The sequence below is a fragment of the Rhea americana genome, unplaced genomic scaffold (genome assembly GCF_003343005.1).
Source record: "Rhea americana isolate MKP2758 unplaced genomic scaffold, rheAme1 scaffold_115, whole genome shotgun sequence".
In the NCBI taxonomy this organism is placed as follows: domain Eukaryota; kingdom Metazoa; phylum Chordata; class Aves; order Rheiformes; family Rheidae; genus Rhea; species Rhea americana.
This window is the reverse complement of record NW_028185206.1, coordinates 453356-468325: the sequence shown is the minus strand read 5'-3', so window position 1 is coordinate 468325 and position 14970 is coordinate 453356. Positions and strand designations below refer to the sequence as shown.

Genomic DNA, 14970 nt, shown 5'->3' with positions numbered 1-14970 from the left:
TCTGATTTCCAAGAGACTTTGGATTTTCCAGGGAAAACCTCAATGTGCACACCAGGGAAATCACAGAGAGCTGCCCAGTAAAGCCCTCGGTCTGCAGATGATCTTCAGCATAGGTATAGGTAGTGAGCAGTGACAGTTTGACCATGGACATTAAACCATTCAGTCCTAGCACAGCAACCAAAACGTGCCACCCCAAAAGCTCAATTATTTCAGTCCCTCTCACCAGAGCTCTTCCTGAAGCAGTGGCATAAGAGCAGTGAGACCCAAGCTAAGCTCAGCTGAGGTTTCCATGCAGGATATTTGAAAGACTATCATTGTGATAGCACTGGTGGGGACAAGTCTCTTGCTGGCCCAAGACAAGCTGCTCAATAGTGACCAACCTGGTGCCTGGCAGTGAGTTATTATCGCCTTCTCCATCAATCACAGTTGCAGCTGATCTCCGTGCAGCCAGCCTGCCAGAGCTTAATCACAAATTTTGCACATCAGTGTATTTTTTAGTAAAAAGGAAGCTAAAAAGCAAAGACAGCCCCTGCCAAAGCCTACACCATCAGTTTGGTGGCTGGGACTTCTGCCGAGGGATCTTCGTCTTCTCTGTACACTATTTTCTGAGGAGATTTGGGGAGAGTGTTAGATAAGAAGCGGAAGGGCAACACAAGGGGAAAAGGGTCAAGAGACAAAAGGTCAAGCGGGAGCTGACAACCTGAGGCATGAGAATCGGCCATATGCTGCTGATTGCACCCAAACTGAGGTGGCAGCCGCCTTCATGGTGAGTGTGGCCACATAGCCTCAACCCAGAGATCTATCACCAAGCTTCAGCCCAAAGATATTTATAAGGGAGAAACCACATGAACTTCTTTATTTCCCACTACTATTTCCCCTGATCCTCTCTGGCATTAGGAAGCTCTGAACACTAGAGTCCAGTCTGATTTCCYTCCAAGACCACTGAAACAGAGCCAATTCCTTTCAGCGCATCTGATTTCAAACTCACCTTYAGTCACAAGACGTCAAATTGAAACTACCATCAGTTTGCCAGGAAACTTTGGTCATCTTCAGTCCCAGTGTCCCTGGAGAAGGCATTTTTCAGAAAGCCCTGCATGCTGATGGTAGTGCTAATGCAAACATCAAATGGATGGGTGAGGACATTATTGGAGAAGTTCTTGCAAGGGTAAATGCTCTGGAAGGCTCTTTTGGCACTTTAAAGAAGGCTCTGCTGGAGCTCAGGGACAGACTCTTCTCCAGGAGTAAACAGCTAACCCTGACACAGGAAACCATGGTTCTGCCTCTGTTCACAGAGGCAACCTGTCCTAACACCAGGTTCGAGACATGGAGGACACTGAGTCAGACAGTCAGAGATCATTCTTGGCAGAGACACATTCTTAGCCTGAGTAGCAACCAGTTAGCCTCCTTAAGAGAGTCCACTTCCCGCCAGGAGCATTGACCAGCACAAAATTCCCAGTAAATGAGTTCTCCTTTTAACAAACTCTCTGACTATTCCTGTGCATCACTCCCAGCTTCCTTKGCACAGCAACAGAAATTCATGTTCTGAAACACTCTCCCAAAGACAGGACCATGTGGGAAAACRTGTTCCAGGGCAGGCCAGGTATGTCTGAAAGCCATATCAAGGTCTGGGACGGAGGAACCCAGGGTGATCCCAGCCTGTACACACCTGGAGCCATATCTGCTCCTGTATGCTTCGCAACCATTTGGGATACATGAGGGAGGCCCACGGGGTCCTGCAATTACCCATTGTGTCCTGCTGGCTAGAGGGTCTCTGCAAAGAGGTAACTGTACAGTCAAAAGGTTTGAAATGGCCACCCCCTCCTAGGACCAGAGGCAGATGGAAAAGACTCAGAGAAGACAGGCCTGCATGCATAACACTGTGTAGGATGTGGTGCTGGCTAACAAAAGGCCACAGCTTCACAAAATGAAAGGAAAGAAGAGATGATAGTTCTTGAGCTTGCCCAGGTCCTCAACCATCTTGTTCAGCTTAATTCTTAGTCACTTCGAAAAAGTAATTACAATTAAAAAAAAACCAACAATCCTGCATGTATCAAAAAAGTAAAACTCTAAACAGATATTTATTGTTCAGTTACATTTGGTTTTCATTGCACAAACGCGTTTTTATCCCCATTTCTTAACTTTTTTTTTTTTACAAAGATACAAGGACTTTAAGAAACTGTTGAAGTGATCAATTAAGTCTATTTAGGCACAGTTCATTAACACACAAATCCACTTTCTCCACATTTTTTCCTCTCTGTAAAAGATCTATGCTTGCATTTCAGCTCCAAATTGAAACACCTATCAAAGTCTACACTTATACAGGCATACCATCTAATAAAAAAAAGGTTCTGCTGGAGTTCTGATTAAGTACTCTTTGCTCTTGTAAAGGTTACCAGCAAAGCCTAAATGAARGTAATTTCTTTTCTGTAAATCAAAAAAACTCTAAGCTGAGTGCCATGGAGGCAGAGCAATTACTATGCTAGCCACAGCATGAACAAAAAAACAATTCTCAAGAGAACATAAAATTCCTTTGGAAACAAATTGCTTTATCTTGGAAATAATTTAAATAATTTATTCTGTACGAAAAATAAGCAAAAACAAGGCAGCGCATAAAACACATTTGGTGACAGGGAAACTGACATATCACATGGACTGCTGAGACTGTGTCAAACGATCTGATAAGGATCCCTTGAAAAGCAAAGAGTGTTTGTGTCACATCAGTGTGGCTACATTCTGTGATAATGGCTTCCAAGTTTGAAGCTGTCGGCCTTTTTGACAGAGCTAAAAAATCACAGGCTTCTCAATCTCTTTCTTATTTATCTRTTCCTATTGGTGAGAAAGCCTGACCACTATTGGCCTTGTAAGATTCATGCACTGCTTTAAAGCTTTGTATCTGGGGAGAGCTGCTTTTGCAGGTAACTCTGTATGGCAGAGCGTTCCCAGGATGCATAAAAAGTCCACTTTGAAATGAGTTGAAGTTTGTTTCTACAACTTTGTTATTAATATATTACTATCCCCTTATTTTTTTACAAAAAAAAAGTGTAGTGTTAAATAAGTGACTGGTGCTAAATGGCTTTTCCTGAATGACTATCCCCTCTCTGTAGCATCACAGAGAACTTATTTAGAAGGAAACAAAAAGTGACTTTTAGCACCCAAATATGTTGTTGAAACATAGAAATGCATGATACAGATATTTTTGAAAGCTGGGTGAATTCTCTGCAGTAGAGCAAAAGGGATGCTCAAGTCATTCTGTGATTCTTGTATATGAGCATTGTATATGAGCCCATGAGCTCACTCCTGGCTACTGCTTTCAGCAGTAACCAGAAAGGCATCTCACACRAGCACAGGCAGTCCACAGCTCTTAGTCCCTTTGCTAAGAAGCCCTCTTTGCAGGGGCTTTGTCTACATAGATTATTTTAAGCCTCTTGAAAAACACCAGGCTTCAGAGAACCAGCAGGCCACGGTATTCGTACCTACATGCATCACAACAGATAGATAGCTATAGATACAGGTTAAGCTGCAGTTGCCTGTTCTGCTTAGGGGTAGGACACCTCTGTGACCTCGGCATTTAGGGATGGGAAAAGCCATGTGGAAACTGCTGCTGTGCCCAGGCAGCTGCAAATGCTCTCCCTTTGTGCCACACCCCTACCCTGGGCAAGGTGGCATGCTGGAAAGTTGGGTACTAACAAGCATGGCCACCAGGCACAGGAAAGCCARAAGAGATGCCGGTGTTTGGACACGAAGGAAAAGGCAGCCGTGGGCACAAGGGCTGTTCGGGGCTGTCTCTTGGTCCCGCTGTCAGTAGCACCATTGCTGAGAGGGCTGCAGCAGGTAGGGAGTCCAGCATCTCCCCCTGCTGCTTTTAATCCATCCCAGCTTTGGCTGTCATCCTCCCATGCCTGATGAGCACTGCAGGACAATTACCCCGCCTGATCGCAGCTGGGTTTTGGCAGAAGAAGAGCACTGTTGTGAAACAAGGCCACTGACTCGGAGGACCCAGAGACCTCTGCTGCTCCTGCAGCTTCTTCAGTGGGAACCAGCCCTGTAAAGCAGGGCCTCCAGAAAGACCAACTCTTCTTTTATCAACAAAAGTGCTGGGAAAAWTGACCCCCAGCACTAGGCTAGGGCAGTCAGGGCTTTGCCCAGCCATGTGCAAGGTTGGGTGGTGAGGCAAGACGGGTGCATGAGGATTGCTTTGGAGCCAGAGCTGCCTCTGAAGCTCAGCTGCAATGTTGTYTTCCAGGGCAGGAGGGCAGTGGCCACGGAAAATGCATTGCTGGGTCTGGGGGGTGKGAAAAGAAGGTGTGTCCACTCCTCCATCCTTATGGATGGGCAGCAAAATAGGTCACTAGAGTTTAACTGATTGCTTCTTCAGGACCCGAAAAGCAAGATTTCCCAAAGTCTCCACTACCACTAACACATGAGCTTCCGACATGAATGGACATGCAAGCAAGAGGGAGCCTGAAGAAGTATAGCAAGTCCATTGGTAACTGCCTGGTGATGATTAGGGAAATGTGACCACTGCGAGCCAGGGAAGCACCATTGCCTGAAACATCAGTCTTTCCCCCAGCAAAAAAAAAACCTAAAAAGAGTTCTCCACAGGAACTGGAGTCTGTTGCAGTTGCCAGTGGTGAAGGGCTGAAGGCTACTGCCCTCAGTACCTGCCTGTATCCTTGCAGACATTTCTGAGCTCCAGCTCTAGCTGTTTAATTTGGATGTCTCTCTGGTTTACCAGCTCTCGTAGTCTTCGGATCTCTTCCTGTTGTCGGTAAAACATCTGCAAGAGCTGTAAGAAAAGTCACACTTTAATCTTCTGACACTGAGAAAACACAGACTTATTCTGCTAAATGCAACCAGTTCTGTCACATTGCTTCTAGGAGGAACAGCYTCTAAGTGGGGGATCTTCGTCTAACAGACTGGCCATCATCAGTGCTCCTGCTGACCACTAGCCTGGGGTGTGCACATGGGTCTTTCCCAACACCATTTGTTAAAAGCACATCCCTTAATTCAGAAGCAGAAAAGAACAGGGGAAACAGTCTCCATGCCACTAATGACTCAGAGCCCAGATATAGAAAATCTAAAGCCTAAATTCCTGATTCTGCCACATCCCCCATTGTTATTTTCAGCAAGTCCCTTTATTTTTCTGGGCCTCCTTTTTCCTTCTGGTCTTGCTTTGTCCTCTCCAGCTAGGACTAACACAGCCTTTCACTGTGCAGGCAGTAGAGCATCCAGCTCCACAACAGTTCCCTTCCCACCTCTGTAACCTCCAGGGGCAGACTTAAAAACATGTAGGAAAAGATCCTTCTTTACATCATAAGAAATCCTCACCCGATGAAGATGTATGTGCCAAATTTTTGCATAGATGAAAACAGGGTCAGAGTAAGGCTATGGGAAATAAATCCTTCCAGGGCTCCTAAATGCAAACAAGTGGCCAGTGACTCAAAAATGTCCCTGAGCTCCGAATGACTGGAGGCTTGCAAACTACCACAGAGATCTACCACTGCATGCTTCACACATTGTACAGAGGAGCAGGCTGGCTATGGTTGAAGGCCATGTATTTCCATCTTTTCTGGAAGATACACCCACCTGGACCTTTGCAAGAGCCATTCCCAGGAGCAGCCAGGCCTCGATAGCACAGCACTGCCAAGGTGTCCCTCAGTGGTGGGCTGGTGAGGCAGGGCAGAGCCAGCCCCCCTCCCACTACAGCGGTCCAGAATATAGTTAGGCAGTTGAGACCAGCCCCTACAGAGAGCCAACACAGCAGCAGTATTGCTCTCAAAGCTGTATCCTCCATAGACTCTACCTTGCTTAGATGTTGGTTGACCAGTGAGAAGGAAAAATAAGATGCTGAAGCACTAGGTGCTGATGCAGCAGCATGCACAGAGCACCTTGCAGAGGGGTCTCTCCTGCCTCACTTGGCTTTTTGAGTGCTGTTCATGTAAAGGGTTGCATTGCATGAGCTCTCATTTCCAGAAACAGGAGGTCACAAGAACCTCGTTATCCCCAGCCAGCAATCAGGCAGGTCCATGGTGCAAGAATGCCTAACAAGTGGAAGTACCAGTTCCTCTCTCCTCTTCCAGAGCCCCTCAGGTGGGATAGTGCTGGTTCCCACAGCCGCATATTTCTGCTTTTCATGTGGTCACAAGGGCGTAAAGAATTTCTACAATTGCAAGGAATAAAGAGCTCATGCTGTCTCAGGGGACATGTAAGAAGGCACAGCCTGAAGGACACAGCAAGTCCTTCCACTCCCATACCCTCTGCTGATAGAGAAAGGTAATGATACTKCTCCACCTTTGAGGGACAGGGCTCACTCACAGTGGAAACCTGAACATGGGTGTTGGAAGTGCAGGCCTCAGAGCTGGGGGGGGTTCCGAGCTCTGCAATTGCCCAGGCTCTGCAACACAAACCCTTCTAGGTCCTGAGACTTAATGAATGGCATCTTTTGCCAGCTGTTTCTGGATATCCCCCCACAGCCCCAGACACTTTCACACCTCATTTTCAGTTTTTGGCGGTGGACACTCAGAWATGTCAAAGCCATTGGGTAGGCGCATTTGCTCTTTTTGCAGCAATGTCTCTTCCACTTTTAGCTGGTTCCTGCTGTCTTGGGCTTTACTTTGCTTCTTGTTCTCCTCCAGCGGCATACTTCCTCCCCAGTCCTGGTTTTGGCTTGGGGCTGTTTGCAGGAGTGGCTCAGGCTCAAGAAACTGCGGTAAGTAATTCACAGCTCCAGAGCCTGGTCTCAAGGATACCAGCAGAGGCCCTACAAAGGGAGGCAGGTGGCTGGTGAGTGCTCACAGACCACACTGAGAAATCAGTAGTAAGCAATGCATTCAAACAATCTGCAGGGATAAATATGAAAGTACTTGATGGGAGAGATTTTCAGAGTTCACAGTGAATTTAGCCACTAAATTATTTTGGTATACAACTATAATTTTTATGCCTCTCATTTTCCTCATTTCCTACTTCTCTGGCAGTTAACAGGCCAGAGAGCCAGTAGCAGCTTACCCAAGCCCCGGGGAGCCGAAGGGCTGGGCTGCTCTCCATGTGCTGACCTTTGTTAACTCCGTTCAGCCACTCTTGTGCTGTCAGTGCTGGCTGGGCTCCAGTAGTCAAGGGGTAGATGTCTTCCTGGTATGACTCCGACTGCAAGCAAATAGAAAGTTCAGAGTCACTATTTCAGCCCCTGGGTACAGTGAGGTTTGGCACTGTGCTTAGAGGGACATACCTGTGTGTGGCAGAGAAGCTCACTCAATTCTATCTCAGTGCGGGAAAGGTGTCAGCAGCACTCGTCAGCACAGACATGAAATCTTCTCACCCACCCTAAGCCTCCCTCCTCCTCACTCAAATCATTGCTTGGAAGCACAAACCATAAGGTGGATTGAGGAAAATTGGTCAAGTAGATAACATTGGGGGAACCTGCATGACGTGGTTGCAATGAGCCTTGGCTCTGCTTAGGGTACTCACACCTTCCAACATTTCTAGAAGCACAGGGCATACTACTGACATTTCTGATGTATATTTGTTCACACACCCACGGGCCAGCTACCTTGGCTGGCTACATATTCATGACCTGGGGCATAGGGACTGCAGGAGGCTGAAGCAGTTATGGCTGTGGTTAGCTGTGGCCAAATCTGTGCTGAGCTCATGGAAACAGCATGCAGACATGTCTTGATTAGCAAGATACCAGGCCATCCAAGTCTGTCTCTCCAGCCACACTAGCTCAGAGCCTGCTGAGACTTCCTTCTATGGTACTCACAATGCAATAGATTGTGTTTTATACACTGCAGAACAACTGCCTGTCAGGCAGATATCTCCTGTGCCCACTGGGTACAGAGCTGGGCACAGCATTCCTTCCTCCCCAGGGAATTTTTTCTTCTTTCCTCAAGGAGCAGTTCATGTGTCACTTAACATCATCCCAAACTCCTATCTCCCTTTTGTCATTACAACAAAAAGATGCCACCAATGAAGAAGTCTACAGCCCGTCAGTTGACCCAGCAGTCAGAGAGACCACTTGTCAYATGCAAGCAGAGCAGTCTGATGAGCATGTCTTACACAAGAAAATCAGTTATTGGAGAGACATAACTCCAGAATTACACAACCAGGATCTATTGGCAAGACTGCCCCATAAGCTACCCAGCTCTGCCACTTCTCCTAGGAAAGAGAAAATCCTTTGTTCTACCTGCTCTCCTGACCCCCAGGAGTGACAGAGAGAAGGCACAGCTTTCTTTTTCAGCAATAACTGTCCCAGAAACAGGTGTGACCTGAGGGTAACTCACCCGTCGAGGCACAATCATGGAGATGGGCTGAACCAGACTTTTAGTTGGGATCAATTTGTAGAAACGGAAAATCTCACAGGCTGACACTTCAAGACCTCTCTTTGGCATTATTCCTGATGAAAGAGCACAAGAAAAAAACGGGGCACAAATCCTCTTAGGAAAGCTAATGTCACCCATCAGGAAAAAAAGTGCCACCAAATAACAGGAGGAGTCACAGCATCAGCTCCATAGCCGCACAGACTAAAATCTGCAATCAATACTGGCTCGGCAGAACAAATCAACAGCTGTGATTCAATCATTTGTTTCTGTCAGACCACACAGTTACACATAGTGTCTGTAYTCCCTGTGTTAAGTCCCATCATAGTCCTTATTTATTTTTATGAGCTGCAGATAAAGTGACTGGTACTGAGCAAAACCAGTAGGTGATGCCACAGGATTTAATTATCAGAATCACTGGGAAGAGATTTCAAGACATCTAAACAACACCTGAATAATTGTATGGGTCATGACAAAGGTCCCTCCAGTCCAATATTCTACCTTCAACAGTGGCTGAAAGCAGGATGTAGTATAATAGTGCCAAAATCTACTCTTTCAGACAACAAGCATTTGTGACTCGGGGACAGGCCAAGCCAGATGTAGTGTGTAAGTACTCGGTATCCTCAGTGGATTTCTCTCCCACAAGCTTGTGCACTCAAAAATCCTAGAATCATGCCAACTTCCTTAATAAAAGATACTATCTCTCCTTATAATGTTCACTTCACTGAGTCCTACAGAAGTTTTGCTTAGTACTAGTACCAAACAATTTCATTCAACAGGAGATTCTACATGAAAGACTTCCTTTTTGTATTATGCATTCAGCCAAATATGATTCCAAAGTCCATTCCTTCACCTTGTTTTTTTTTTGTGTGTGGTATCAGGAAAGAAGTGATTCCGCAATAAATTTAGCAGTATTTTTGATCATCTCAGCAAATTCAGTTAGCAGATTTGATACACTCAGGCCTTTTAAAAGCACTTGTACAATTCCATTTAATAAAGTGATTAAAAAAAAAAAAGATGAGAACATGAAATCAAGGTGCTGTATATTGGAGAGATTAAAAAATCTGAATGAAGGAGAGATCCTTCAGTTCAGCTGTAAATGATTTGTTTCTTTCTAATAATAGTTTTCCGGAGGGATCCTGCAAGCAAAAAAATCCAGGACAGTGGCTGCTGAACATCTATACCAATATCCTGGAAGAATGGGAGTGTCTACAGGTGGAATTTGTCCACAGGTGGCAAATGATTCTAAAGAYACATTAGTTTACAGAGAAAAATTCACTTATGGGATAAACTTGGAAAAGGTTCAAAGAAGAACTACCAAAAGGAGCTGAGGGCTGAAAGCCAATTCTGTTGCTTTAACAGATTGGAATAGGATGCATGCGGGTTAATGAGCAATGGTCTCCAAAGGAGGATAAGTGATCTAAGCACAGYAGGTCCATTTCTAACAGTGAAATGCCAGTACAGGAGAAGTTAGACAAGAGATAAGAGTGAAGGCACAAAGATATGGGGCACTCATAATGCACTGAGAAATCCCAGAGTGGAAACAACATCAACAGAGTTCAATGCCGTAAATCTGGGGGCAGATTCCCTACAGGCAGGGAGCACTCTGCACCTCTAAATCCAGACAACTCTCCCCTCCAGCTTCACAGGAGATGCAAGAGTTAAGCTGCCCAGCCCATGCTCAGCTGGTCAGAAGAGACCCAGCCAGACTGTGACCCTGTAGTACCACCTGGGATATATAGCTGAGCCAAGCTGAGCCAACAGTGGTGCACGCGTAAAACTGGATGGAGATGGCAGTCTGACCTACCGTTCTTTATACAAAGCACGTTAGTCCTGGATTCAGACAGTCTCTAAGACAAAGAAGACACCACCCTGCTGTGACACTTAACATACACGCTGCCACTCACCAATTCCCTTCTGTGGTAAAGGAGAACGATATTCCATCAGGTAGTTCAGGTACGGTTTCTCAGGGCTTATCTCATAGTACCGTATATTTCCATCACCCTAAAGGCAAAAAAAAAAAAAAAAAAAAAAAAAAAAAAAAAAAAAAAAAAAAAAAAGAAAAAAAAGAAAAAAAGAAAAGAAAAAGAAAAAAAAAAGAAAAATGAGGATAAGCCAGGCTCTGCTGTTCTAGACAAGGGTCTGAGAAGGGTGCCTGGTCCCAAAAGCTATGCAAGGTCATAAATGGGAGCACCTCCTGCCAAAATTTTTACCTCTCAGTTTCTGTGTGGAATGTTAGGGCTCTGCAGTATACCTCTCTGTGGTAAATATGGCATGCCTGCATGCATGTCCTGATTCTGCAGGACCTTCAGTCCCCATACCATTAGCCTATCACCTTATTTTAACGCGCCTCAGAAGCATCTTTGATTTCAACCTGAGGGAGGTGGGTGATACAACGCAGGCTGGGAGAAGAACTGGACAGGCCAGCATTCACTAGCATGGAAAGCACTTACCTTTCCCACAATGTAAAGCATGTGTGTGTCTGAGTCATAGATGGGAAACAAGATCCCTGAGGAGCCATCCAGATCCTCCTCCATTAAAGGCACAGAAAGGTCATTCTGGGCAGAACACAGAAAAAAAAACAACTGCTGGAATTCCATGTCTGTGACCTCAAATCAGGGACACCTAACATGAACCCCTATCAGAGAAGCAGATGTGATGTTCCCAGGCCATGGACAGTTGCCCTGAGCAGAGGGCTATGCACAGACTCCTTCACACCTCTGTCGGTGAGAAATAGCCCACCTGGCTCCCTGTTGGTTCCCTGCCTCTTGACAGAGGACATCAGTTCCTGCCTCAGTATCTCAGGTACCTGGTGACATTTCAGAGGTAGATACAATGAGAAAAGTGGCCTTCCACATGAAGACCATATGGGCAAGCACTCTCAGTGAGACAGACAGGCCTTCACGGTATGTGTGCATTGCACATTTAATGTCAGGTTCTTGGCAAATTCATCATGGCAAAATCCTCATCATATTTAGCTAAGACAGGGACCTCCACAATAGTGCACCATCCACCCTAAGAGCAAGAACAATCTGCACTAGCTGGGAGGCCTCCTCACTACATGGTGGGAAGTTGCCTACTGCAAAGTGAAAAGCCCAATGTGGGTAGGCCTGGTAACAGGATGGTGCCACCACTACATACACACAGGGCTGTGCAAAGCTAGCCCTGTACTGCTGAACGGAGCAATGCAAGGAGGACCAACAGGGCAGAGCAATCCAAGACAAGTCTGGCTAATGTCACATAATGTGTCAAGTGCAGCGTTAACGCACACTTTGTTCTGCAGACCCAGCTACAGTCTCCAGAAAAACAGAGCTTCTGTTTAGACGTGACAAAGACATGGGCAGTTAGGTCCTCACACAGGTGCCTGCTGAGCAGGTACAGTGCTAATGTGTGTCTCTAAGGAGGTTGCTCATACCTGGCCTCACTGGCCTTCCCACTACGCTCTCAAACTAACATTGCAGCCAGCAACTTTGGCAGCTCTGAAGGCAGCAAGACCCTGATGAGAGAGCCTTGTGTCAGAGCACTGCTCAGCTTTGGAGAAAGCCTTTGAATAACAGCACAGTGCCACTACTTCTCATTTCTGCAAACATATCACATCCAAGCACAGCCTAAGAGCAAATCAGAGGCTGAGTCTATCAGCTTTGTCTAGTGCAAAGGGTACGAATGTAACAAAAAGACATAGAAGACTGTGCTGCAAAGCAGCTGGCATAGAGAGACAAAGTGAGATGGTGACAGAGGGAAAGCGTTTCACTGTATATGAAATTTTAGAGTTCACAGAGGACAGCAGGGTCTCATTGGTCTAGCAGCCATCATGATAAGAGATTATGTCTTGCAGAGGGCTGGTAAGAACTACCTCAATACTCTAGTACAAAGAAACCTCAGAAATAAACAGATCTTTTCCTTCCTTTAGGTTGTCACCAAAGTAAGCTGTTTCCAGTAAACATTTCTTTCAGAGTCAACAACAATTTATTAGTAAGACTGCTAAGAGCTTCTTTTAACTGAGAACGACACTGACCACTCAAAGGTCCTTCAAATCATTTCTTCCTGTAGTTGGCACAGCATTTCCTTCACTGTGGTGGATTTCTACGCTTAAAGTTTTGAGCATCATAACAATAAAAACTATCTCCCTTAATAGTTCAACAAGCCCCTTCTGAATTGCTGCTACAGACCAATCCTTGGGTATTTGGCAGGTAGAAAAGTTAAAGTGAAAGCAAAAGACAGAAAATTGAAGTCAGTTAAGTTAGAATTGCTGGTCCAACTCACTTGATCCCATAATGCAATCTGCCTATTATTCCACCGAGACGTTCCAGTAGAGAGCAGCTTTTTCATATTTCCAAGAAACAAGACTTTATTGACTCTGTGAGACTTATAGTTGGCTTCCTATAGAGAGACAAGGCATATCACTTGAATACAGGAAAGTATGTTCCCTTCCTGCAGGAAAAAGTTGCATGAGAAGTAACAAGACAAGAAACCACTTTCCATTGTCCACAAAGCTTATCTGGATTGGCTAAGGCACACCAAGCCATCTTTATAAAGTTACATTTAATGAGATCTCTGACTTTGGTCACATCCAAAGATCTGCTCAGCCTGGTTCAACTATTAAGGAAGATTTCACGAGAGCCTGAAAAATGTGGCTTAAACTCTTCAGGGCCATTCCAGGAAAAAAAAAAAAAAAAAAACACCACACAATCATTCTCTCTAACTGCTGATTCACCTATTTGCAAGAGGACAATCCCAGTTAGGTTTAGATAGGACTCTGTGCACAGATCTGTGCAAATACTTACAAAGGTAACCAATTTCACAATTTCACCTTTCTAACAGATACAAAGTACAGACTACAGCAACAACCCTGGCAGCGAGGCAAACATACACTTGCATTCACCTGTCCACCTGATCTCTAACCAGCTATCCCAAGGCATCCCACAGAAGTATCTAGAGTGGCAGTAAGTATTTCATGAAGGCAAGACCAATATCTGGTGTCTTGGCCAATGCTGGGCATAGATGTGTCTTCCTTAACGGCAGTGAGTCTACCCAGAAGAGGAAATACATCCCACGTGAGATAAGTTGGGCCACAAACCTCTGTATCCAACCTACCTGTAGGACTATTCCTGCACGAGGGTCTATCAGACGAATATTTCTGTCCCGGCAGGCTGTGGCAAGGAGACTACCATCTGTGTTAAATGACATGGAGAGGATCACATCTTTGTGAACATCAAGGATCTTCACTGGGTTTGAGAGGACAGTCTCCTTGGTGTCAAGGTTCCAGATCATTATCTGGAGCAAAGGAACAAACAGTTAGCCCTTTGCTAACTGAATAAGCAGGGACTTCCTGCATGTACCCTACGTACCTCTTTTCTACATGTACAGGTCTAACGATCATTGTTCTTTAGTGTTTAAAATCATTCCTGGTACCTTATAACAAGACATCAAGGACATGGCATCTGCCCAGAAGATCTAATAATCTCATGTCCTTTTCTACAGAAAGATGGCCAGTATCAATGCAGATATTTACACTAGTACACAAGAATGAACTCACAGGAAAGTGCATGGTATTGGATATTGCCCATTAAAGAAGAGCAGACTAGACTGAAGTTCATCAGAAGATTAGAAAATTAGCAAATCTTTCTGRAACTTGTCACAGTTATCTCTTCACTGCTGCGGTCCCTTATGGAATTTTCTCCTGCAAAAGGCTTCTGAACTTTTTAGCATTCTCTTACAGCTTGAAATAACAAAAAAAAAATCAAGACATTCTGCCAAATAGAACAGCCTGTGCCTTTTCCTGGACATAATTTTCCTTTTACCACCTCACCATATCAAAAGGTTTGTTTAATCGAATTTCTTACYATGCTTTGTCCCATGTAACAAATGCAACAGGATCTCCTGCATGGTTTGAGCTGCCAGCACAGATAGCAGGTGCCAACTACCCAAGAGACAAATTGATCCCACCTGCCTGGGAACTCTCTGCAGTCAGGCAAAGAACAGGAATCTTTATCAGCAGTACCCTCCCACACTGCCCTGATCCTTTGTCTGCTGCAAGAGAATGTCTCCCACAAGAGCTATACTTATCTGGTATTGGGGTGTGGGGACCCATCGGAGGGGACCTGCTTACAACAGCAATGTGGAAGAGTATTTAGAAGGAACACATGAAACCTCCTTCCTTTAGACAAATCCTGTGACTCCCCACTCACCTGCACATGGAGTCAAGCCCAGAGGGGAGGGCTCCACAGAGAAGAGACTCACCTTATAGTCATAGCCAGAGCTGAAGAGGATGTTACTGGCAGTGGGATGCCACTCAATGAGACCTACTCTTCGTACATGTCCAACAAGTTCCTTCTTCGGACTGGTGATGTTTCTTGTTAGCAAGTACTTGGGGATGTCCCAGATTTTAACCTGAATGGCATAAGACAAGTCTGTGAGATCCCTGAGAAAGGAATTAACTTGTCATCAATAACAAGTTATTCTTTTGGTAGTGGACAGATGTACTCCTGCCTTTATTGAAGAAATAACAGAATTTCCATGGGCCAGAAGACTCCTCTTTACCCTCTATCTTTAGCCAGCAGTTCCACTACCTTGTTTTAGCTCAGCAATCAAACCCCTGCATCTGGCCAGCAGTTCACAAAATCGTGTTTGCAGATCAGCAAATCRTGAAAATCTATTC

The 14970-nt window shown here is 45.2% G+C and overlaps 1 protein-coding gene across 3 annotated transcripts in view; it reads right to left on the bottom strand.

Annotated features, from left to right (window-relative positions):
- Nucleotides 1-2048: 2048 nt before the first annotated feature.
- The window catches only part of CORO2A (coronin 2A), a 60633-nt gene continuing 47711 nt past the window's right edge, over nucleotides 2049-14970 (bottom strand). For 2 of the 3 annotated variants that reach the window (XM_085317361.1, XM_085317371.1), the window contains exons 4-12: nucleotides 14553-14702; nucleotides 13407-13586; nucleotides 12576-12692; nucleotides 10766-10870; nucleotides 10220-10316; nucleotides 8277-8389; nucleotides 7053-7143; nucleotides 6492-6760; nucleotides 2049-4786 (exon numbers count right to left, since the gene is read on the bottom strand). In XM_085317361.1, coding sequence (XP_085173487.1) covers nucleotides 4655-4786; nucleotides 6492-6760; nucleotides 7053-7143; nucleotides 8277-8389; nucleotides 10220-10316; nucleotides 10766-10870; nucleotides 12576-12692; nucleotides 13407-13586; nucleotides 14553-14702 — 1254 coding nt within the window. In that variant the 3' untranslated portion in view covers nucleotides 2049-4654. Of the gene's footprint in view, nucleotides 4787-6491; nucleotides 6761-7052; nucleotides 7144-8276; nucleotides 8390-10219; nucleotides 10317-10765; nucleotides 10871-12575; nucleotides 12693-13406; nucleotides 13587-14552; nucleotides 14734-14970 lie in introns of all 3 variants that reach the window. The other variant, XM_085317380.1, reaches the window with a different exon arrangement.